The following is a 26680-nucleotide window of genomic DNA, read 5'->3' as shown; positions in this document are numbered from 1 at the left end:
TGTGTGTGTGTGTGTGTGTGTGTGTGTGTGTGTGTGTGTGTGTGTGTCATACACACACTAGCAGTAGGAGGAGGGGAGCGTAATGGTGTCCTGAGCAGATCATGTCACCTGTCATACGTCCGTATCGTCCAGATTGATCTCCACAGCTGTCAGTGACTCCTTGGGCAAATCAAATGTCTTTACTGTATCTCTGCATGTGTGTGTGTGTGTGTGTGTGTGTGTGTGGGGTTGAGAGACATGGTACGACACTCATATAGCCTCCCCACCCTCACTGTTTTCAGTCTTCTTGTGTGTCCTGAATAAATGCAGGAAATGTTGCCTCACGCTTCGATGTTCTTCTAAATGACACTGATGACAGGGAGGCACAGCAGTTACAGGTCAAACCAAAGTTGCATATGTATCACTGATCGGTCCAGATGGCGGCTTTTGTAGCGGATGACATGTTGACTTCTGCTTTGTTTCGTACTGCATGGATTATGAATGGAATGGAACATCTTGATAGCATTACAGTATATGTGGAAAAAAAAGAAAAAGTTTATGATGCTCACACATTTTGTTCAGCAAGATCATCTTCACAAATGAACATCACTTTTATGATTTTTTTTTTTAAGCATTTAAGCTTCAAAAAACTAAAAAGCTAAAGCTAAGCTATATGCGACCTACACCAGGGTCACATGACTTCACATCGCCACCACTAAGTGGATGATGGCATTCAGTAGTGTCATTTGCTAGAAGAGATCCTTTTTTAAACGGCCAGTGTTTAGCATTTTAGGGGATCTTTTAGCAGAAATGGAATGTAATATTCATAGTTATGTTTTCTTAAGTGTATCATCCCCTGAAACTAAGAGTCGTTTTGTTTTACTCTTAGAATGAGCCCTTTATATCTACAAAGCGAGCGAATCCGATATTTTGATATGTAGAGAGAGCTCTGAAGGCCACCGTAGTTTAACCTTTTGCATCTGTATGAGACACACCGGGCTCTCATCTAACTCCAGTGTAAACCCATCCGCTTCAGTATAAGACGCTCCGACCAACTGATGTAGTGTAAAGAGTGTGTACTCTGGTTAGGGGGAGGGTGGATGGGTCAAACAAACACAGGACTTCATGTACCGTGTGAAACCAAGTCAATGTTGAGGTTTCACCGTAGTTTTGTTACGTAACTTACGTACTTTACTTACACTAGTTATGTAACAAACATAACTGTTTTACGTAACAAATGTACTTATTTTAACCCAAATAACAATCTCTTCTTGAGCCTACCAAAGGATTGTTGTTGCCTGAACTTAACATTGTAAATCTGAAAACTAAGCTAACCTACATAAGAAGTTTATTTTGAAAAGACACTGTATGCCTGTAACAAAGGGAAACTGCATGTTTCCTGTGAACAAAGAAGTTTATTTTGAAAAGATGCAATGCATGTAATTAGTGGTAACTGACACTCCATCCGTGACATGTTTAAAACTGGCACTAGAGGGATGCCTAGAGCGTCATAGTTTGAAGAGAAGGGCCACTTGACAGTATTTGACAAGTTGGCCAATTGTTACCCAATAACATCTCAATAACTCCTGTTCTCAGAAGTTTGGACCTGGAATTTGGCCTGTTGTTATTCCAGACCTACTTCCCACCCTCATTATGTATGCATGTCATCGGTTTCCATTACTTGAGTAGTTGTGTAACAAAGGACCACATAGGTAATGCAGTTGCATTTCTTAGATGGGAGCAAAGAATAATCAATAATTGTTTATGTTTGGAAAAATGAGATTACTTTAATCTTGCAGTTGATTCATAATGGTATAGGCATTTTAACCATTATAAGTGAAGGTCAATGCGTCAGTATTCTAATGTGGGAGTAGTCAGCCAGCAGGGAGTGTGCTAAAGGCTGTTGGAGGCTCAGAGTGGGCTACTTCCTGTCTGACCCTGACTGCTGGACTTCACTTTAACACTACCTACCAAGACAAACAGGCCAATCCCGGAACAACGCTCCATCACAGCGCTATCAGGACGCCCAGCTTTTTCCTCCCTGCCATCATCCACACAATGCAGAGGAAGTGAGTGTGTGCAGCTGGGTGGGAGGCTGCCTTTGATATTTATTTCTTTTTTTGTAGACGATGTGAACTTTTGCTTTATCTTTATTTTTGCAAAAAGACGTCCAGTCCCACTGCTAATCAACCAAAGCAGAGCAGTCTTTTGCTGTTAAGTTAGAGCCGTGGCTGCGGGGACGACTTCTTTTTTTGTCTAAAGCTGGATTTGAATCGAGGTGCCATTGTGTCTGTCGCCTGATAAGACTGATCCTGTTGGATGGACGGGGTTGGCTTTTATGAGCCGTTCAATAAGAGCCTCAAGCTCTGTCAATTGACAGATTTCGGTAATTTCCTCTCTGCAGCAGTTCTCATGGCGTCTCGATCAGATGGAAGGCAGCTCCAATTAACCAAAGCGCTCTGTTCCTGTGCTCGGCTCAGCTGCTATCAGAAAGCTGTTTGCCACACTGGCACATGAGTACTGCTGCATAAGAATATGGGAACAGAGATATGAAAATATATATGGTATTATTTGTTAAGCACAAAAAACATGCAGGAAAGTGTCAGTGTTTCTCAGAACTAATGACTTTGTTTGTTACAGCAAACATTGTAATGTAATTATATTGTTAAACTATAAAGTGCTAATTTAACCAACGTGCAGTTAAACAGAAGTGAGTCATGTTAGAAACATTGACAGTGCAGCTCCACCACAGTCCTTCCTCTGTGTTCTTTGGGCTAAATGCTAACGGCAGGAAGCTAGTCTGCTCACAACTACAATGCTAACATGCTAATGTTTAGAATACCATGCTCACCATCTTAGTTTTGCATGTTAGCAGAGGTTTTCAAACTGTGAGGGAGGGATGTGAGGTGAAGCCTCTGTGTGAGGTGAAAGAGACAGGATGTTGTTGTAGTCTGGTCTTCTCTATCATGGTCTGATAATGTAGCCTGCTCACCAACAATGTAAGCAGCAGCAGTGGCTGTGACACGCAGCTAATGGAAGCAATCAAGGCTCAGTGTCAGACTTTGAAACCCCCCTGTGCTAGAGTCAGGGATCATCAAAGTCATGAGGATTCATCATCCTGGACCTTCTGGTGACGCCATGGAAGTCTGTACGAAATGTCACGGCAAACCATCCAATAGTAGTTGTGATGGTTCAGAGTGCACCAAAGTGGGGACAGACCTGCTGGACATCACCAGCTCCATGTTGATAGCATGAAGGAAAAGAAAGCTGGGAATTGCAGGAGTGAGCTTCTATCCATTTTTCATTTGCCCAGCAGAGTTATTGTTATGAAACCAAATCATATCAGTCGGGAAACGTGGAACAACAGACACGTCTGATTGTGATGCCAACTTCATCCTCGGCCAGTTTTTCCTCACTGACAACAACATGCTGATTATCTACTAAAGCCTACACAGCAGGCAAGTTTCCCTTTAAACTGGGTTAAACATGGATTCATTTTTTGAAATGAATACAATTTCATTAATTTTAATGTCAGAAAAAAATCGAAGGTAAAAGGAATTCCAATTATCAGTGGATGCCACATGTAAGCAGTAATGAAGGCAACTCATTATATTATCGTGTGTGTGCGTGTGCGTGTGAGTGTGTGTGTGTGTGTGTGTGTGTAAAGACTGTGATGAAGATAAATATTGCACACAATATGCAGGGACAGCAGGACGGTAGACTCTTCTATACATTCTATACATGCTGTAGTCACAGGATCAATCCAGGCAGTAAAGCTTTGTATGAAAGACGCTCTGCAGCTGTCGAGGGACAGCGTTGGAGGTGTGTGTGTGTGTGTGTGTGTGTGTGTGGAAATCCATATACATAAAAATAAACTTGAACAAGCACACAGACTTCTACAGCTACAAACACACATCTACACACACACACTGCTGACCCTCCTGGCCCACACTATCTCTGTTCCCCCAATTAAGCAGAGCCTTGTCTGTCTGTCTGTCTGTCTGTCTGTCTGTCTGTCTGTCTGTCTGTCTGTCTGTCTGTCTGTGTCTCTCTCTCTCTCTCTCTGTCTCATCCAGCTGAAGAGTGGCTGGTAGTTTTGCAGCTCGAGGACAGACGACACATTCTTCTCTCTAAGAGTCCCACTGCTGTGTCTCTCCTTTAATTATACTGGAAGAACTGCAATCGCACAGTTATCAGATGATGAGCTCTGCCTCGGTCTCTGGCCCTGAGCTTTCTCTCTGTGTGTGTGTGTGTGTGTGTGTGTGTGTGTGTGTGTGTGTTTAGGTGAGTGTGAGTGTGTTTGTGAGGACCAAATGTGTTCATAACAATCGTGTGATTCAGGAAAACATTGAAAGTGAGAACTCTTTAAAACTCACTGTAATGGGATTACTTTTGTATTATTTCTCTGTTTGTGAGAAGTGAGTAGAGGATAGCTATTGTTCCACCAATGACGAACGCAGCTTCCTACTGGGTTAATCCAGCCATGGGCTGTGCCAAAAACACCTTTACTTAATAGGATACCTGGAGATTTTGACTAAAGACTGTTTTTATTTTTCAGTGTGTATTATCTCTTAAAGTTCGTCAGTATCAGACAGAGATAGATATAAATGCTCGTGCCTAAAGATGAATTTCAGGAACTGTCTATCTGAATGATTTTGAAGCAGATGTTTGTGAAGGAAGAATTCTTTTAAGGTGTGTTACCAAATGGATGAATCTACCACCTTCTTGAGGTGGATGTGTCTGCACTGCGTGCTCTGTCTTATGTTTCTGGTTTAATGTGCCGGCTACAGCTGTGGCCTGAGGCATTATCTGTCTGCCGTCCCATTCTCGTGAACGCAGCATCTCAGGAGCGCCTGGAGGGAATAACGTCATGCTGGACTCAAGAATGAGCTGATTACATTTTGGTGGTCAAAGGTCACTGTGGCCTCACAAAACAAGTCTATTGACCATAACTCAAAAATTCATAAAACGATAACTAGTTGTCAGAGCCGGTGAGGCACTCTGGGCACTGCTGGTTGGCTAGTTTGTTCTTAATGTGTGCTATTAAATATTCACACTCACATTTCTACATGTTAGAGGTAAAGGGTGAACGTCAAAGCATCTTCTGCATGCAGCGTAGCTATGGATGTAGATGTGAATTATTAATTCAATGCTACATATGCAAGAGTCCTGTGTTATTATGAATGCCTAACTAATGCAGGACATAAAAGACATTCCATTCCATGTAGAGTGGTTTGAAAGGTGTGCAGTAAAACAAGAGGGAGAGAAGTTCATCTGTCCACTGGAACAGTACTAATGATGTGAACGAATACACGGACACGTTCTGAACACATGCCTCATGTCATTCAGCAGGTTCATCATCACTCACGTTTCACCAGTGATTCGATACAGGTGAAACAGAGGGCCTCACATTAGACCATCACATTATACTTAACGTTTCTTCTGCTTTCAAACTCTTGACTCCCCCTTCCCTTCCCTACTCTCCCTCTCCACATCCTGCACACCCTACCTTCTCCTTGAATCCCTCCCTGCTTGTATCTGAGAAAGGTTGAGCTCCCTCACCTCCTACAAATAATTACAAAACCGTTAACAAAATATTCAATTTGAATAAAGTATGTTCACTCCGACCACTCCACTGCTGTTACTACTATTACAGCCACACTTAGCTTACACCTACATTATTATTTGATTAATTCCTATGTATGGTTCAAAAGTTGTTGAGAATGTGAAACATTATTTATTCATGAGTCAGTGTCAGTGTCCCCATATTACATGTAGTTGTACATACAGTATTAGTAACTATATGTCATTTTTGCCAAGACAACTGCACATTTTACCACCTGCAACCCTCCCAAGGAAGAAAGTAGAGCAAGAAAACAAGTAGTGAGAGTAGATGAAGCGTTTCCCTCTGCCTGAACGCTTCTGGAACACCTCAGGATTGTCAGCGTTCGGCACACATGAAGCTGCTCTGTGCAGACATTCATCTACAGTAACTCACTAATATTTTCTCCCACTTTGATGATCTGGTGAAACTGGGATAAGCCGTCCCACGAGCAGTTTATCTCCATGAGAGAGAAGGCATGACGTCTCCACCCAGCCTCCAGAGAGAGGACTCAGTTGTCCTCCATGGGGACATGTTTGCAACAACGCTGCTAATCATCCAGATTATATCGTCTCTTCCTTGTCTCCTCTGTCTTTTATCGCTCTCATTCTCATCCGTTCATCTTTAATCAGGCTGTTCTGTTTTTTTCAAGATTATGAACCAATGTATTTGAAATAAGGGTGTAGGAAAAAGAAACGTCACTACACCTTACCTATGACCTTCTCATTTCGCCTCTCCTTCCCCCCCCTCACTGACTTCAGCAGTTTACTCAAATTGGCTGATAACGCCCTCGGAGGAAGCGACCAAGCCACTCCACCCATCTTCTCAGCATTAAAGATGCTAGTTGAAGTCAAACCCCATCAAAGCCTGCTGGGCTATTGCTTTATCCTGTCGAAGTAAACAGGCTCAATCTCATGTGTTTCCTGCAATTAGGAGATTTGCACATAGAGAAACACACACACACAGCAAACTTTTCATCAAGGGAAAAGAGCCGGCTCTGTTCTGCCTCCATGGTGCTCGCAGAACGCCAACCAACTCATGTGTACAATATACAGTTGGCTCTGAGGTTCATACTCTCACCCGAGGCAATAGATCTCATCAACACTGATGTGTTGCCTCGAGTCCTGTCCATACATTTCACTGCATTTAGAGTCCTTTACTGCATTATAACCAGACACAACTTTGAGCTGTGCTTTTTTTCCAGAACACTGAATTCAACACATACTCTTACATATAAAATGTGTGCCAGTTTTTCCAAAGGAAGCGCTAGCTTTTGACTGTCACTGTTAACAGCACTGAAACAGCCTGATTGTGTCTTTACCAGCCAATCTCATTGTTTTGCTACCAGGAAGTATGATGTAACAGTGTGTGTGTAATATCCTGGCTTTTTAAACTGAATTCTTTTGGATACATTATTCCCAAAAGCTTTTATACATTCTTTCATACTGGATATGTACATACCGACAGTCTATACAGCATTTAAACTGGAGGCCAAATTATAACTAACTCGCTTGTCTCTTACACTCTATTAAACCGTGCAGCCAGGAAAGAAGTAACATGGTATGTCGACTAACCGTTACTAGAGAGTTATGGGGCATAAAGTATAACAAGCAAGAGAGTCCGCTAAGGGATGGTGGAGGACTTTCACTCAGGAGGCCGCTGTTTGTGTCTTGTGGGAAACTGTATAACAACAGTATGAACAACTCTGTTGAATATGCGGCTTTGCTGCAGCGAATGACATGACAAGTCAACCCCCGGTTATCACAGTAACACAACACGCTGTATCTCAGCACTCAACACAGTCACACAAAGTGTTCAAAGCATACGTGTACATATATGCATATTATATTGGGGTGGCTCAGGGTGCCATGACAACATATTTAGTTTGAATAGGTGCGGTGGTTTAACAAAAATTTGGAAAGCATTGCTCGAAACATACGAAGATACACCCTTCCCTGTTGTACATAATGTCCTATTACTAGTGCACATTCACCTATAAAAGCCACCATGATACACCTTGTTAAACCAGACTTAGTGAAACTGCCCCATCACCTCCAGAGAGAGACCCATCCAGACCTCATTACTCCCTCCATTCTCTCCACACTGAGTGAACTGACTCCCATCTGCTCTGCCATCAGTCACCATGGAATATTTAAAGCCAATCGTCATGAAGCCTCCAGAGTGGATTTTAGAGCTGCCACGCCGGGAAAGATTAAGCCTCACTGACCGAACTCAGAGTGAAGAGTGAATGTTATGAGTGTGACTCGCGTGGCCTTGTTCAGTTCTCTATTTATGCCTCCATTTCTCATCTTTCCACACATTGATTCATCTTTTCCTCTTATCGGAGAGGAGGGATGTCAGGAAAGCTTCTTAAAACAGCACTTGGCAAGATTTTTATGGGGGGGGGGGGGAAATGCACCCGTCTGAACAGGCTAAGTCATGAAGAGCAGCCCATCTATACTAATGAGGAGCTGAACATTTGGCCCATTTTCCCACAGTGAAATCATGGTGTCTGGGTGATCCCTGCTGGGAAGTCTTGTATGCAAACTACAGGTCACAAATTGAACACTTAGAACAAAGTCCTACATTGTTCTTGTCCACAATAGTAAGTAAGCAACACCTGAACCTCTGAAGTCCTTCTGGTCCCACAAAGAAAGGACTATTTTTTTTTTATAGTCTAATTTGCATTCTTGCCAATAGTTAGATACGCATATTGATACCATTCTATGGTCAGGAGACAGTTAGCTTAGCATAAAGACAGGGAGCAAGGCACATAAATACCACAACTTTTCTTTTGTACACTTTGGTTTTTGTACATATTCAATTAGCAATATGTCCCATGTCAGTGAGCTTTAGAGGTGATGGTAGGTGGTTGCATTAGGTCAGAGCAAGTGACGTAGTATACCGAGCGGCCGTTATTGACAGTTTTGTGGTTTCACAGACAGTATAAGAAGCGATAAGAATGATGTGATTTCTTTGTTTCTACATGTGCCATTCCAACTGAACCATGTATGCTCTGGTGAAGGTCCTTTAGACCAAAAGCTAAGCATACAGTGTTCTCTGCATGGTTTTAGGTTTGCGGATATCTATTCTATTAGTTGGGCGACTGAGTTGAATGGGTGTATTTCCTAAAATGCATTGCGTTTATTGTAACGACACCAGTCCAGACATACAAACCCTACTCGCTGTTGCTTTAAGAATACAAGTCATTGTGTTGTGTTGTCTTTCATAACATTGTCCTTGTCCCAGAGACTTTTATTCTGCAGTACGCCCAGTCTTCTTACAGCAGCCTCTCAGTGGAGTCTGTTACCGGCTTACTGCAATCATCAGAGAGCTGCTCCACTATGACTCATTGCGTTTATGTTTAAGCCTCTTTCTGTCATCTTTACATGTCCACTGATCCATCCATCCATCCATCCATCAGTCAGCACCACTCCAGACAAGAGGTCTGCTTCCCACTGCCTCAGCAAATCTTCTTAGGGTCTTAAGAGACATTGACTCTGTCTCTTGTCCTTCATCTCTCCTCCTTTTCAGCACCTTTCTTTCTTCCACAGTTCACCTTATTTTCCATCCATCTCCTTCCTCCCCTCTGTCTATATCATAATGACTTCATTTGTGTGACTCTTTATTAGAAACAATGTTCCCAAAGGAGAATAGCCTACACATTCTCTTTCTCCGTCATCGCTGACACATCTCCATCTGTCTCCACAGTGACCGAGAAACTGAAACCTACACCTACTCTCTGTACAGATCTCTTTACATGGAGCATTGTTGCCGTTCTAGTTTCAGCTGTGCTGAGAAAACACAGGAGGTGTTCATTAGGAATAATATTCATTTAAGATTAAATCTTACAGCTGGATTTTTCTTAAAATCAGGGAAAAGCAAATCATCTTGAGCCATTTTTTAAGGATGTATATGCACATTTGTTACTAAAGCAGTTATATTCTTATGATAACAATGTATCAAATGACAATGTGAAACCCTCTGGTAGTAATAGACCAAAAAGGGCACTCCGCCAAGGCCAATCTGTTCCAAAGGTTGACCCGTTCTTCCTTGGCTAGTGATACACCCTTCCACCAAGCTTCATTAAAAATTGAGTCTGTAGTTTTTCCATCATCCTGCTGACAGACAAACAAACCAAACTGAAAACATAGTTATCACCTGAATCTGCAGCTTCTTCTCGGCTCTATGGAGCTTTATAGCTTCGACTGTTTTGGTTCGATCCCAGCGCTCTCATAGCGTAGCAGTAGGCAGTTGCTTTCTGGGGGAAAGACATATAAAGCCACTGTACACTACCTGCTCAGCAGCAAACAGCAGACAGAAACAGGTACAAACTAGCTGGTGAACATAATGGAGCATTTAACAGCTACAGAGACAGGTGGTGGGGACCAAAAACAGAGCTAAAAGAAAGGGAATAGTGGACTTACATTCATCAGGTGAACAGAAAACACCACTCCAAATGAATGTCAATCTTTGTCCATAACTGCTGGATGTACAAATAATCAAGTTCATCCTATCAGGTTGTGTTCGCAACTTGTTTCCACTGCCGCCAGTTGGACGTTAGGAAAAGAAATCCCTATAAATATGGTATTGTTCTGTTACAGGAGTGGTATATAAAAGACTTAAATCGCACCACACCACATCAATGTGCTTTGAGAACAACAACTGAGTCATGTTCCTGGTATGTGTACTCATACCTGCCCAATAGAGCTGATTCTGATTCGTTCTCTCTTTAGCTGAGATCCTGCTGGTTCATCATTACCTGTGTTAACATCTTAATATGCCTGAGGGAGCAAGCAGGACACATTTCATTGTAACTTTAAAGCAGCATAGGGAACTTCTGCAAGTTGGTGATCCCACTTGGCAGCAAGCCTGAGGCAAAAGTGAGGACTTCACGACCCAGAAGTCATGCACCATGACATGAGTAGACCAAGTGTATCTCTGTAGTGTCTAGCTGGTGCAGACGTAGTGGAGAGGTTCAGAGCACTGCTTCACACTTAACGAACAACGCCACCAGTTAATAGGAATATTAATATCCCTGTTGCAAAACAGTGAAGAGCTATGATACTTTTTGCATGGCATTCACACAAAGGTCATGTCAGTCACACTGGTTAGCACACACAACAACAACGCACAGAAATCCCATCCATTCTTTAAAGCGTGCGTACCCCTGCCACGTGTCTTCATTGCATGATTTGTGATGAACCCTGTGAGACGGATCAGACTGGACTCTACACCTTCACTCAGTGAGGGAACCGTTCACAGGAATATCATTTGAGGTGAAGAGTTCTGGAAGCAAAGAGAAATCCTGCCTGGAGGAGAGGTGGACGGGTCAGAGCTGTGAGAGATAAAGAGAAGACCAGGGGGAGGCTATGTGGGGGGGAGAAGTGTGTGTGTGTGTGTGTATCACAGAGAAGTTAGGTCTGATGGTCTAACAACATGATCCAAAGTCAAATCATTCCTCACCCACAAAGGGAATGACATGCAGTGGAGACAATGTCAAAAAACATTAATTAACTGAAGTAACGAATGAATTAATTGGATGAATTAATAAATGAAGCACAGTGAGAATTAACAAAACAAACTCTCTCAGTATCCCAGTTACAGTGTGCATGAATGAATGTCGCTTATTTGCCTGTGCACATCAAACCACAATAAATGATCCAAAATTGGACATTGCTTATATTGCTTATGATTGTAAATATCAAGCTGCAGAAAATGTGTTTCCCATTTGTTTCTGAGTAGCACGTGTGTTTTGGCTCTCTGCTGCCCCTCTCTGGCCATACATGCACGCTACACTGAGTACTTCATATCAGGCTGCTCCACATAAACTACTCTCACTTTTGCTTAACAGCCTCAGGAGGAGTCATGTTCTTTGTGTTTCATTTGGCTCTTAATTTGACCTTGAGATATTAAATGCAGTAATCAACGAGATATTCAAGCTATTAGAGATTCACTGCAATAATGAGATCAATCCAAATAAAACCAATTACTACATTAACACCATTATTGAGGTCATTTCTACTGGGCCTGCAGTTAATTAAATGAATACAAAGGTGAAATATTTTTGACATTGTTAAAGAAAAGCTTTTTTTTCTGCACTGCTGTGGAATTCTTCTTTCCTTTTTTTCTTTGCTCTCATTTCAACGTCACATATGAACGTCACATGGATCCCACATGATTCCATGAGATCAGGTCTTCTAGAGATGGAACATGGAGCGCTCTGTGCTCCTGCGGTTAGAAGCTGAGCGTGTGTCGGTTGTTGTTGTGGACTGTTTCTGCTCGACTGAAGATGTGTGTTGTATCCAGTGCTCACCTGGATATTCTCCCAACGTTAGTTGGTAGGAACATTTGTAATGATTTGATGACGAATAGACTTGTTTGCATATTCTCCTTCTTAAGACACGATGAAGCTCTTTCCTCAGCATATTTGACTCTATTTCTGATATTCTTGCTGCATAGACTTTCCTTATGACTTATGACATTCAGTGCTTAGAAAACATGATGCTGTTACAGTTTTTTGTGTATATGTTTTTGGCTTTTTAATGCAGAGTATCGACACAGAGTTTAAGGAATTGTGCTTTGAAATTGTATTTATAGCATGTCAAGTCTCCCAGCCTGGTCTCTTAAAAAGAACAATCCTTTACAAGAAAACTGCATCGTCTATTACGTATATACTCCAGGATTATGTTTCTTTCTGACGCACCACGCATACATTTATATGTAATTCCAAATGTGGGACTTTCACCCAGGAGACTGCTGTTCGTGTCCCGTGTGAAACCAAAAGTAACGCACATAATGAAACCCAAACCATGATCTTTTATTAACCCTAACAAAGTAGTGTTGTTGCCTAAACCTAAACGTAGTTGAGAATGCAGTTTGGAAATGCCAAATGCACATGAAAAGTGCCACAAGTGGTTCAAACACTATACCAGTGCATGTATCTAGAAGTGTTGAAATGAAACATATTAATGGTTCAGAAACGTTGAGGTTCAGCGTATCCGTGGTGTGCAGAAACCTACAATGCCAACATTGTACTGTGGCCACTGGACTGCAGCCCAGCTCCTCCACACTGTCCAGTCACCTATAACATGCGGCTGTCTTTCTTTGTTTTTGTAATGTTCAGATAACATTTCATTTTTCATCTCATTAGTTTTCTTCCTTTTGTATATATATTTGGTTTTAAACTTGTGCTTTTGGTCTTTTGTTGCTGAATTGTTTAGAACTTTGTGTTGCATTCTGTGCTTGAAAGATGGTAAATGAATAAAGTTGTATTTGTTCATTTTTTGTCATCATTATACATACTATTGGATCAGATCATAATTTCTGATATGTATGCTCGTGACATTTTTGCATGACATGAAATGTCTAGTTGTATTGACAGCAGCAGGTGAATGACTTCTGCCATAACAATATGAGTGTGTCATAAAGTGAATACAGGTGCATTCAGCTTTACAGTGAGTGTAGATGAAGAATGGCCCGTTTTGGAGATGGGTCACACTGACAGTTCTCCTCTCTCTTCCCTTCCCCCCCTCCTTCCTCTTCCAGGCATATGGGCCCAGATCCAGATGCCCCAACCCAGCATGGATGTGATCAAGGGTCAGATGGTGGTGCTGAGGGCCACGTACAGCCCAGGGCCAGGCAGCGACCTGCGCACCAACACCATCCTCTGGAACTTTGTCTCCAACAGCACCCAGCTGGTAAGGAAGCCAATAGGAGATGCTACAAACAGGCATATGGAAAACATGAATGAGATATTTCTTCATCTTAATATCTAATATACTACAGTATCTGCAGCCCAGCAGGGGAATCTTTTACGTTGCCTTCTGTGGCTATAATGTGTGGGATTACAGTTATGTTCTTATGCTGTTAATCTGTCAAAGCTCTTCCTTTGTAAACCCTTGGAAATTAATCCAAGACAAAACCGGCTTAACCTTTTAATATTATATATTATTTCTCTCCTGCTTCAATAAACCACACTGTAGGTTTTCTGCAGTAGGAAATTAAGATAAACGTGTTTTTCCAAATCAGATTATTTATGCAGTAAAACAGGAAATGAAGCAGAGGGGTTATGCGTAAACGCCCAGCTGAACAACCCCGCCCCCCCCAGCCCTGTATTGTTATTTTGACATCATCTAGAGACCTGGCTGTGGTTCACCTTACGTATTGGCCCTGGTCAGATCGCTGGGCTGTACAGATGGAGGATCACAATCAAAAAGGAAACAGGGGAAAAGAGAACTCAGAGAGCTGGAAAAGACACCGTTGATTAAAAGGGATAGCCATCAGTGTCTCTGCTCTGCTGTCATTTGTAGACAAACAGATGAATAACAAGAACAAACGGACTATCGCAAAGCCAATCCTAGATGCCTTATGTTACAGTGATGCACAGCCATCCCCCATGGTAGGCAGTCCAACTAGTGTGAGCTCATTAACTCTGATAAACTAACTAGTTAGTTGAAAATTGAGAAACCAGTTCAGTCTTGTTCTTTCCAAACAAGATCATTTCCTGATGTTTATTCTACAGGACCTTGTCACAGAGAAAGTCCTCATGAATTAGGCTTTTCCTACACGTGTGGGTGTTTTGTGTCTCACATCTTACCTAGTTGGCCTCCATGCACCTAAATGAAAGGGTATGGACTCAATCAGCATTGAAGTTTGAGAGCAACTAAATCAGTTGTTAAATCTAGCTTCAATCCAACTTTGAATAGTTTTCTTATCCTTCGTTTCTGACTGAATTACTGTAAGTTTTTAAAGGAGGAAGTTGTGATGTTAAAATGATAGAGATCCTCTGTCTGAAAGCTCCTGACTAGCCGTGTCCTCCAGGGCTACATCTTCTGGCATTGTCAGTAGCTGTCTCACACATTCTCTCCCAACTTCCTTCAATTTAAAGGTTTAGGCTCCCGATATTACTTACTAATGTTTTAGCCAAGAAAACCAAAGAGTGATGGTCTGTCTCTCAGCAGAGAGCATCAGGGATGATGTATTTTTATAGGCCAACCAGGAAGTTAGCATCCCACTGGTCCAAAAAGCCAATGGGATTTAGGATTATTGCAGAAAATAATCTCTGTGGCAGAGAAACGTTGATGCAATTTACAGATTTTATTCAGCAAGATACACTTCACAAATGAACACCACTTTTGTAATTGTTGAAGCGTAAATACATAATAAAGTAAAAAGCTAACGTTATTAATGCTATTATAAACTCCACCACAGTCACATGACTTCACGTCTCCAGCACTGAGCTAAAGGAGGACTGGTGTTCCAGTGAGGACGTTTAGTCGTCTCATTCAGACACTTGTTATCAACCACCTCATTTAAGACACGTAAAAGCTTCTAAATTCACCACATATTTACTGATGTATTTTAAGTCGTACAACAAATCTTTGAATTCTCTTTAGCTTGTCTGTGTTAACCACAGACCTTATTTCAGACACCTCACCAAAAACACATTCTAAACCCATTGAGTTTGAGATGAGGGAATCCGAAGTAAAACAACAACTTATTCCTGGCTTTCAGGACTCATTCCTGCAGCGCTCTACCCCACTCAGCCACAAGCCCACTGGTTAAAGATGGGTCACAGCATACATTCATACAGTTTTGGTTCATCGGCTGGGCACTGTAGTTTTTAGCCCCACTCAAACTAAAGTAAATGCTGCTTTAAATGATGACTTTCAGCAGAGCTTTGGTGCTCTAGTGAGTATTTGTGGCAGCAGGACTTTGTATGAAAATAAACTACAGTGTGCGTGTTCATGGTGATGAAGGAACTGATGGAAATGGGCCACAAATGTGCAGTGCTTGATTCTATGACAAGATTTTACAAATTGTGTTCCATGTAACCCGGGTGACATTCAGCCAAAAGTTCGAGAAATGCCAAACAATCACAATGTTGCGGGCAGGATTAGTGATTCTTCTGACCCGGGATAACTGTACAATCATACTGACATGGATGTCAAAGACACTGGTTGACGTTGGCTCTCTGTTGTGTCGTCCAGATCATCGCCTACACCAAAGACTCCACGAGCGTGGGCAGCTCCCAGTTTAAGGGCCGCGTGGGTTTCTCCTCCAGCATGCCCTCACGCGACGTGTCGCTGTACATCAACAACACCCAGGAGTCCGACTCAGGACGCTACTTCTGCCAGGTCATCATCCCCGATAATCCCGGCCTCACTGCTGAGCTCAGTCTGGACGTGAAGGGTGAGAACTACATCCTGCTTGGGAAGACTTCACCTTAATTGCAGTGTAGTTTATATTTCATATATTAAATGACGTTGTATAATCTAACAAAAGAAACATTCTTTGATCCTCTCGTCTCAGTCCCTCCCGGGGTTCCCAAGTGCTCTCTATCAGGGAAGCCGTTGCTGAAGGGGAACGTGACTCTGAGCTGCAAAACCAGCTCCGGGAAGCCCGTTCCCCTGTACAAGTGGAAGAAGACCAGCCCCAGCTCGGAGGTCTTCTTCTCACCCATGCTCAGTGAGTGGACTCAGCACATTCATGTACCTGCCCCTGTTGCTCAGCAACAATTGAATGTCTTGATATTTTGCATGATTTTAATTCTATAAATCGGTGTGAAAGGGAACAGTAATGTTAGCAGAAGCTAATTTAATGGAATTACATGTGATTGACGCCCCTGTGTGTGGAGTTTTTATGTGATTGTAACTAATTATTCAGATGGCATAAGCAGCAGTATATGTTTAATACTACAGCTAGGAGTCACCATACGCAGCTTACTGCATACCAGTGTTTAATGTGGGATGAGGTGACGATGAGATATCCAAACGGTTCGTTAGGAATAGAGTGTATCCCAAAAGATGCACTTCATGGTTCCCTCTAAAGATCCTTGGCTAAATCTCTTGTAAACAAGTTTACTAATAATGTTTGATGTCAATTCAAACCAGATTGCCTTTTTAGTTTAGAGGATGTGATTTACATTGTTGTCATATTTATTCTTGTTATCATCTACCCAAGGTGTTTCTCGTTGCCAGTGTTTTAGTACATTTTTGAAAAAGAAAAAGAAAATAAGTTTTATGAAATCTTCAGTAAAGAGGTAAGAATGAAACACCAAAGTATGGTTTACATGTTCTACTACCTTGTCATTTGCAAGTCCCTTCATCATTTCAAGTGTTGATTGTAAAAATAAATGTTATGGCCTATTTAGAAGGAATAGTTCAACTTTACAGGAAATTAGCTTTTTCTCCAGTTTGCCAAGAGTGTATTTATTTTAATTTAGTTTTACCTTTGAACAGAAGTAGGCTCACTGTTTCCACCTGCTTCCAGGCTGAATGCTAAGCTAATGTAGCGGGATGTAGCTTCGCATTTAACAGACAAATATGAGAGTGGTATCAATCTTCTCGTCCAAAGCATATTTCTCCTTTTCAAACTATTGCAAAATATATACATGTGTATATATATACAATAATATCCATCCATCCATTTCCTCCGCTTATCCGGGGTCGGGTCGCGGTGGCAACAGGCCAAGCAGGCTGACCCAGACTTCCCTCTCACCGGCAACATGTTCCAGCTCATTCTGGGGGATCCCGAGGCGTTCCCAGGCCAGCTGGGAGATGTAATCTCTCCAGCGTGTTCTGGGTCTTCCCCGGGGTCTCTTCCCAGTTGGACGTGCCTGGAAAACCTCCAGTGGGAGGCGTCCAGGAGGCATCCTAATTAGATGCCCGAACCACCTCAGCTGACTCCTTTCGACGCAAAGGAGTAGCGGCTCGACTCCAAGCTCCCTCCTGATGACCGAGCTCCTTACCCTATCTCTAAGGCTGAGCCCGGCCACCCTACGGAGGAAGCTCATTTCGGCCGCTTGTAACCGCGACCTTGTCCTTTCGGTCACGACCCAGAGTTCGTGACCATAGGTGAGGGTAGGAATGTAGACCGAGTGGTAAATTGAGAGCTTTGCCTTCCGGCTCAGCTCCCTCTTCACCAAGACGGTCCGGTGCAGCACCTGCTTTACTGCTGCAGCCGCACCGATCCGTCTGTCGATCTCCCGCTCCATCTTACCCTCACTCGTGAACAAGACCCCGAGATACTTGAACTCATTCGCTTGAGGTAGGCACTCCGTCCCCACCTGGAGGGAGCAATCCACCGGTTTCCGGCAGAGCACCATGGCCTCAGATTTGGAGGTGCTAACTCTCATCCCCGCTGCTTCACACTCGGCTGCAAACCGCCCCAGTGAATGCTGGAGGTCACGATCCGAGGAGGCTAACATGACCACATCATCTGCAAACAGCAGAGAGGTGATGCCGAGACCCCCGAACCTGACGTTTTCCACCCCCAGGCTGCGCCTAGATACCCTGTCCATGAAAGTCATGAACAGGACCGGACACAAAGGGCAGCCCTGGCGGAGGCCAACACCCACCGGGATCGCCCGTTGTAACGGGTCCGGCACCCCATACTCCCGCAGCACCCCCCACAAGAACCCCCGAGGGACCCGGTCGAAAGCCTTCTCCAAGTCCACAAAGCACATGTAGACTGGTTGGGCAAACTCCCAGAACCCCTCCAGTAGTCTTGCGAGGGTAAAGAGCTGGTCCACTGTTCCACGGCCGGGACGGAATCCGCACTGCTCCTCTTGAATCTGAGGTTCGACAAACGGTCGGAGCCTCCTTTCCAGCACCCTGGCATAAGCCTTCCCTGGGAGGCTGAGTAGTGTGATACCCCGGTAATTCGAGCACACTCTCCGGTCCCCCTTTTTGAAAATGGGAACCACCACCCCGGTCTGCCAGTCCATGGGCACTGATCCCGACCCCCATGCGACATTGAAGAGGCGTGTCAGCCAGGACAGCCCAACTATGTCCAGTGCTTTCAGCATCTCAGGGCGGATCTCATCCACCCCCGGCGCCTTGCCACCAAGGAGCTTTTTGACTACCTCAGCGGCCTCTGCCAGGGATATGGGTGAGCCTCCCCCTAGATCTTCAGGCGCTGCCTCCTCTGCAGAGGACATGTTGGTCGGGGTTAGGAGTTCCTCAAAGTGCTCTTTCCACTGCCCGACGATGTCCCCTGTCCGGGTCAGCAGTTCCCCCCCCTGCTGAGAACAGCCTGGGGTAAGCCCTGCTTTCCCTTCCTGAGCCGTCGGATGGTTTGCCAGAACCTCCTTGAGGCCAACCGATAGTCCTTCTCCATGGCCTCCCCGAACTCCTCCCATGCCCGAGTTTTAGCATTCGCGACCACCGCAGCTGCAGCCCTTCTGGCCTGCCGGTACCCGTCAGCTGCTTCGGGAGAGCCCTGGGCCAACCAGGCCTTGAAGGTCTCCTTCTTCAGCTTGACGGCTTCCCTCACCTCCGGTGTCCACCACCGGGTTCTCGGGTTGCCGCCACGACAGGCACCGATGACCTTCCGGCCACAGCTCCTAGCGGCCGCGTCCACAATAGAGACTTTGAACATGGTCCATTCGGATTCCATGTCCCCAACCTCCCTCAGGATGTGAGAGAAGTTCTTCCGGAGGTGGGAGTTAAAGACCTCCCGGACAGGGTCCTCCACCAGGCGTTCCCAGTTCACCCTCACTACACGTTTGGGCTTGCCGGGTCTTTCCAACCGGTTCCCCTGCCATCTGATCCAACTCAGCACCAGGTGGTGATCAGTTGACAGCTCTGCTCCTCTCTTCACCCGAGTGTCCAAGACATACGGCCGCAAATCAAATGATACGATTACAAAGTCGATCATTGATCTCCGGCCTAAGGTGTTCTGGTACCAGGTACACTTATGAGCCACCTTATGTTCGAACATAGTGTTCGTTATGGCCAAACCGTGGCAAGCACAGAAGTCCAATAACGAGACACCATTCGGGTTCAGATCGGGCAAGCCGTTCCTCCCAATCACCCCCCGCCAGGTTTCTCCATCATTGCCCACGTGAGCATTGAAGTCCCCCAGGAGAACTATGGAGTCGGCAGGTGGCGCCCTTTCCAGGACCCCTCCCACCGACTCCAAGAAGGCCGGATACTCTGAACTGCTGTTTGGTGCGTAAGCACAAACCACAGTCAGAGCCTTGCTCCCCGCAACCCGTAGGCGCATGGAGGCGACCCTCTCGTTCTCCGGGGAGAACTCCAACACAGCGGCGCTCAGCCGGGGGCTCGTGAGTATCCCCACTCCCGCCTGGCGCCTCTCACCCTGGGCAACTCCGGAAAAGGACAAAGTCCAACCTCTCTCCAGCAGCTTGGTCCCAGAGCCAGCGCTGTGTGTGGAGGTGAGTCCAACTATATCTAGCTGGTATCGCTCCACCTCCTGCACCAGCTCTGGCTCTTTCCCCGCTAGCGAGGTGACGTTCCACGTCCCTAGAGCTAGTCTATGCTGCCGGCGATCGGCTCGCCCAGGCCTCCCGCCTGACCCGCCGCCCGGTCTGCATTGCCCCCGACCCCAATGCTTGTCCCTGCGGGCTCCGGGAGGGTGCCCCGGTTTCCCTGGTCCGGGCGAGGTGGCTAAAGTCTGTGGGCTGCTTATCATTAGGGTCGTTTGAACCGCTCTTAGTCTGGGCTCTCCCCCGAGACCTGTTTGCCTTGGGAGACCCTACCAGGGGCTAATGCCCCGGACAACATAGCTCCCAGGATCACTGAGCCACTCAAACTCCTCCACCACGTTAAGTTGGCGATTCGCGGAGGAGTATACAATAATATGTTATTGTATATTTTATATATGTAACATGCACTAAAAGGCACGTGCGTGACATGGTATGTCAGCAATTCATACCTATAATATATATCTATAGATAGAAAGTAGGTGTTTGCTGCTATATTTGTGCTCTGAAAATCCTAAAGAGAACTTTTATACATATAACTTCATACTTGAAGATGAAAATGAAAATGAGATCCTAAGACGGCAGAGTGGACACACAGAAGCTGAAGCAAGGACTACTTCTTGTCTTATATGAAGTCCTTGTTCTTTAAGATGACATCATAACCAACACTAACAACTAAGGATGAAGAGTATAGATTTCTGGGTAATAAAATAAAGCATATCCATAATGCTTAAAGTATTATGTGTCAAAGCAATGGATGCGTCTGCAGTCAGGGTTTGTGCTGTGTCATGTGTTTTCATGTGATCGCCCAGATACACATGGAACAATGTGCACGCATGCATGCTTGACCGTAGTGCTCCGTGTTCTATGCTGCTTTCAGACGAGAAGACCGGCACTCTGAAGCTGAGCAACCTGAGCAGCAACATGTCGGGGAAGTACGTGTGCACAGCCAGCAACTCAGCCGGGTCAGAGAGCTGCTTCATCAACCTGGAGATCGTCACCTGTACGTAGCACACAACAACACATGAGAAATAGTTGAAATAGTGTTTCCAATACAACTCCTCTCTTACACACTCATCTGAGACATTTGTCTAACAGAGAAAAACAGTATGGATGCTATGTAGACATGTTCTGCTTTGGTGACATGTAATCGTTGTGTGTCCCATGACTCTTCCTGTAGCCACTAATGTGGGGATGATCGTCGGCGCCACCCTGGGCTCAGTGATTGGCTTCATCTTCCTCCTCCTCTGCCTCCTTTTCCTGGTGAAGAGGCGGAGAGACAACGAGGACGACATGGCCAACGAAATCAAGTAAGTTCATGTGGCTTAAATCCAAGTGGCCTCTATCACATGTGTTAAAGGGGACATATCATGTAAAGCTTGTGCTCATACGTTGGGGTATCTGGAGTGCCTACCAACACACAAACTGTGTGATAAGACGACCCAGTCAGTTAACTGTGGGCTGCCTGGATCAGAAAACATGTCATTCAACAAGCCAATGAGATCCGGCTCATTCCTAAGTCACATGCACGCTCATTAGAACATACCGCCATGGGCTTGAGCCTTGAGACATCACCTTTGCAAAGCTGCTTTTTCTTGCAGACGAGGCTTTTTCTGGAGGGGATCTTAAAGAGACAGGCACTCACACAATGTTTCCTTATATGTTAAGTTCAACTGTTATTTATTGGATACAGTTTGTTGGACATTTAATTGGAATTTGATTCTAGATTTGTTGATTCTAGATTTGTTTTTTGGCTGGATTGATGTAATTCAACCATAAGATGGTGCTATGTGCTATAGCTTCCACATGTTGAGCCATTAGGCTTTGAAATCAGCACCATGTTGTAGAAATAGAGCTTTCTGTGTGCTGTCCTCCTCCTTCAACCAGACTCTGAATATGGTCCACCTAAAGATGCAAACCATGATGTTGATGATTGTTTCCTCAGTTATGGATTCATTGTTTTGTCAGAAAACAGTGCAAACAGTTGTAGTTTCCAAGTTGACCCTTCAAGATGGAGGCAGCAAATGTTCAATAATCAAGGCGATTATTTGATCATCAAAATTATTGAGTTCTACTTTTTTAAGTGGAAGAGTTTGTTTCGGAGGTTGCCAAACTACGGCCCGTGGACCAACTGTGGCCTGCTGCCCGTTTTTAAACGGCTGGTAATTCAACTAAAACATGGCTTCAGCATATTTCTAATAAATGGTATGAACATTGGTTTAAACACTTAATGTCTACTAAATGTAGTGTCTTAACCTTTTGGGACTGAAATCTATATTTTACCATTTCTGTTACATCTTAATATTAGACTGACTCATTTACATCGTAATCTTTAAGTGGGCCCTCAGGCCATACACTGTAGTCCAGTTCAAAAGGAAATAAAATTTGAGAGCAGCAGATACAGAAATACTTTTTTTAAAATATTTCCAGTATTATTATTTTGATAGAAAATACATAAAAATGCTGATTTCCAGTACAACTAGTAGAAAATTGGACATTGACTATTGTTTGGCTCCTTATTTTGTTCTGCATATGGACCGCAGTCCAAAAGGTTGCCCCCCCTCCCAATTGAATTATTCTTTCAAATGTTGAATTAAGCTCTTGTGAGCAAATGAAATTGACTTTGGGTCCCGTCCCCCTCCAGGGAGGATGCTCAGGCTCCCAAGCGTGTGTCCTGGGCAAAGAGTGGCATGGGTTCAGATATCATCTCCAAGAATGGCACCCTGTCCTCCATCGCCTCCAGCCCGCACCACAAAGAGCCCTCCCACAACCACAACAACCACCACCACCTGCAGCAGTACCCCCAGCGCCCACCTTCAGACACCGCCTCCATCATCACCGCCACGGGCAGCATGGCCGGCTACCGGCCGTCCCGCCACCACGGAGCCTCCACCCCCACCCACTACGGCTACAACAACAGCACCACCCTGCCGCGCGGACAGGCCGTCTCCTCCGAGGGCAGCACCAACGGGAGCTCCCTGCCCAGACCAGAGCGCTACACGCAGCTGCCCCAGGCTCAGGTGCTGCCGCAGACCTACAGCCAGCCTCAGCTGCAGCACCAGGCGGCTCCCGTCCCGCCGCCACTGCCCACCTCCACGGTCACAGCCTCCAACATCGCCCGCATGGGAGGGGTGCCCATCATGGTGCCTGCACAGAACCAGGCTGGATCTCTGGTCTAACACCTGCCAGCTCTGGCCCAACAGTGCTGTCGACAAACAACAGTGGAAGTCTGTCCCTCTGCACTCTCAGAAAGGCTCGGCTGCTTTAACTACTATTTTAGCAGAATTACAGTAGATGAAAATGTCAAATCCACTTATTGACGCTTGCTTTCGCGCCAGGAAGCTTTCGTAGTAAGACTTTCAGACACAGACTGTTTACTATACTCAAGTCTTTTATATTGTGTATGCACTGCATACATTGCAAACTATGTATAGATATAATTTTCATACATACATTTGTCCAGTATCCTGTTTTCTACCTTATCAATGCATTTCTATTTTATTTGTTGTATTTTTTTTCTTCAATTTTTGCTATTAAATGTTATATTATATTTACTAATTCCACAAAGCAAATGGGCCATCGTGGTGTGTGCAAGTCTCATGGATGAACATTCAGATTAAATATGAAGATGGTTCTGCAGATCTTTAAAAACGAGCTAAAGGAGAAATGATCCAGATAGAACGGGTTCAAGCACAACGTATGAGTTCTATTCAGAGGAGAGAATGTTGATCAGAGTTAGTGAAGAACTGGGTGAGATATATGAAGATCTATGTCTTAATGAGAATATGTCTACAGCAGAAAGAAAGACAAAACAACATATATATATATATATATATATATATATATATATGACTAATCCTTTTCTTTTTTGGCTTTACTTCTGTCGGTGGTTCAGCTTATGAAATGCTCTTTGCGCGATTCTTTAAACACAGATTAGTAAAAGCTTCTTATAATGAGCACTATTCAGATTTGCAGTTGGGTGACTTTGCAAAAACACAAGTCCAAACTTTTAATCATTTTAAAGTTGCCTGCAGAATTGAAATTGTAAATATGATATTTATTTTCTGATTAATGTGTAGCTTATTGTTGGCCACAGCCTGTATGGAACGTATAATACAGGTCATATGTTTGCCTGCAACACCGGATACTGAACCAAAGATACACAGGACGACTGTCTTTAGAGGTCTTTATAGTGCAGTCAGTGGGGAACAACCTGTTTGCATCAACATGACATGGAAGCATTTTGACCCACAGGCTCTAGAGTTACAGACCAACCTTCTCCCACATTCAATCGGCATTGCAAAGTAACAGTAACAGGAAGCTGATATGAGTTCCTCTAAATCAAAAGCACTGATTGTGAAGATGTTTTTAAGACTTGATGGTGCCTAGTGATCAGCTACCATCAGGAGAAGATGGAGGAGATACACTATTCCTCCGTACGGGGAAACATTACAGGAATGTGATCAAAAGAAAAAACGATTACTGTTAATAGAAAGCACTGGAAACTTCCCCAGGTGATCATTTACATAAAATACATTATATTTTGGTATAAGAAGTTCCAGAACGGAAATCTGAACGTTGAATTAAGCCAGGTTCCAGATTCTAGTTTCATTTAGTAGAATATTAGAGTGAAATGTTTTTACAGAGGTAATCTCTTTGTATCACTCCATAAATCAGAAAATAGAAACACAACATTCGGCCATGTTTATAGACATCAAATGTTGTATAAATCAGGCTATGAATGACCTGTGTAAAAGCTTCAGAATATAGAGGAATGACACTGGAAGGTTGGGTTTATGGAAGTGCTTTTAAAGATGTGTTTTGTAAAATGAATACATTTTAAAGACTCTACAGATGAAATAAATAACTAATAAATATCAACATGAAACTTCCCCAGTTGATTACTTACATTAAGACATCATTTTCTTGTATTTGTATCATGTTTAAATATGCAAATGAGGTATTAACTAACGGTAACTTTTGGTGAATTTAGTAGAAATCTACAGACGCAAAGAGACAACGTAGTAAAAGAAACACCTGAATGTGTACTCCGGATGTTTTCTCCCCACTCGTCTGAATGAAGACATGTCATGGAAGCAAAATAGGTGAAAATCTCTAAATATGTGTTTCTGTCTGGCATATTGCATGTTGTCACATATATGTTGGCTCAATATGATTGAACCAAATAAGAACTGGATTTTGGCTCCAAAGCTGTAGTTTCCATTTAAGAAGATAAATAGCGGCGCATACTTCCAATAGAAAATCATTGATGTATTGCACTGCTGTGATCTCTGCTCAGTCAGTATTTCTGAAGTAGAACAGCTGTTAGCTCACAATACACACAGTAGATGACGCTACGCTCACTCACTGAGTGATTGTTGACTCTTTGTTCCAGAGTCTGAATGTATCCCAATGGCTACAGACTCAATGATCTGAGCACGTTGACGCTGAATGTTCCCAGAACGTAACATGAACCGTGGTGTTAAATACATTTTCCAACAAAACGTCAGCATCCAAGAGATATTTTAAACCAGGGCTTTTTTATTTTCTTATTCTGACTGCATTCATGTCTCACACATGGCTACTTAAATATACCATGTGGATTTAGAAAAGAAAGAGAGATATGTATGCGGATGGAGATCATGCCATCTATACTGCTGTATTGTCATTGCACTGGAGCATATGTTTGTGCACACCACAATAATTCTCAAATGAATCATTTGAAAGTCGATGAAGCTCGAGCATCCTTTGCAGACGCTTCTGTTTGACAGGAGCTTGACAGTAGTTGTGTCTTGTTTGTATTAAAATAACAGGAAGAGTTCATGTGGGAAGTCAGTCTGACGGGACTTTCTGCAGAGTCTTTACAGCTGCAGTGTTTTTACATGTGAATGGGTCATTTTAAAAAAAAGTCTACATTATGAACATTCAAATGTATTCAAGACACGCCTTTATTTTTATACAGTGATGAGGTATAAGAGCACATGAGCTAAAGAAGATGAACTGTCAGACCATGACGGATTGTACTGCAGACGACAGCAGGCCTAAGCTGTGGACGTTGATGTGCAGTGTGCACTATCCTCCATATTTATGTTCATGGAAAATGCTTTGTATGACTTTTTCAATTAAAAGAGAAATGATGAGTTGTGTGTTGGTGTTTTTCAACACAGCTTCCAGGATTGCCACATTTGCCCACAAAAATGATTCATTCATATTGTGTGTAACATCTAAACCCACAACATGTATTTTCTAATAGACATTATAATGCACAATATCAACTGTGGTGTAAAATCAAATCTTTAGTAGCATTTTAAGTTGTAAAATAGTTCCTCTTTGAATGTAACTATCCTAATTCATTTCACATTCTAATAGTGTATTATAAGTATTCAGGTTGCTATTGGCTGCATATTCCCAGAGGTCGTCCTGAGATTTACATTGAACCAGCAGAGGGCAGCAGATTGACCATTTGGGAAATACAAGAGAAGTGGTACAGCAGTCATCTGTAGACCAGAGGTCTTCAACAGGGGGTCCGCCAAACATGAATGTGTCCATTATTTTAATAGTTCAGTATTGTATGAAAGATAACAGCTATGTTTATGCATGGCAGTGGCACTAATAGGCCATCACTCATTTTCGTTTCCACATTTATGTTTAAAATAAAAACGTCAATGTGAATATCTTGTATGCATGATTATCATGCAATTGACAGACAATGTTGATGTTGGCATTGGTATCAGCTGACAAGGTGTGTTTATAAATGGCAGTGGCACGGCCTCCCTACTCACTGCACCTTGCACATGTTTAAAATAAAAACATGAATATATGAACCTGTGTATTATTTGAATAGCTTAGTATTGAATGCACAATAAAGA

At 43.5% G+C, this 26680-nt stretch overlaps 1 protein-coding gene across 2 annotated transcripts in view; it reads left to right on the top strand.

The window, feature by feature from the left end:
* Positions 1 to 24692, top strand: part of esama (endothelial cell adhesion molecule a) — a 65149-nt gene extending 40457 nt beyond the window's left edge. For both annotated transcript variants that reach the window (XM_031871559.1, XM_031871561.1), the window contains exons 2-7: positions 13130 to 13281; positions 15574 to 15775; positions 15896 to 16051; positions 20692 to 20814; positions 20992 to 21121; positions 22456 to 24692. In XM_031871559.1, the coding sequence (XP_031727419.1) occupies positions 13130 to 13281; positions 15574 to 15775; positions 15896 to 16051; positions 20692 to 20814; positions 20992 to 21121; positions 22456 to 22990 (1298 nt within the window). In that variant the 3' untranslated portion in view covers positions 22991 to 24692. The remainder of the gene's footprint in view (positions 1 to 13129; positions 13282 to 15573; positions 15776 to 15895; positions 16052 to 20691; positions 20815 to 20991; positions 21122 to 22455) is intronic.
* The last annotated feature ends 1988 nt before the right edge of the window (positions 24693 to 26680 follow it).

The sequence above is a fragment of the Anarrhichthys ocellatus genome, unplaced genomic scaffold (genome assembly GCF_004355925.1).
Source record: "Anarrhichthys ocellatus isolate YVR2014 unplaced genomic scaffold, GSC_Weel_1.0 scaffold59, whole genome shotgun sequence".
Taxonomy (NCBI): domain Eukaryota; kingdom Metazoa; phylum Chordata; class Actinopteri; order Perciformes; family Anarhichadidae; genus Anarrhichthys; species Anarrhichthys ocellatus.
This window is presented reverse-complemented; position numbering and strand designations above follow the sequence as displayed.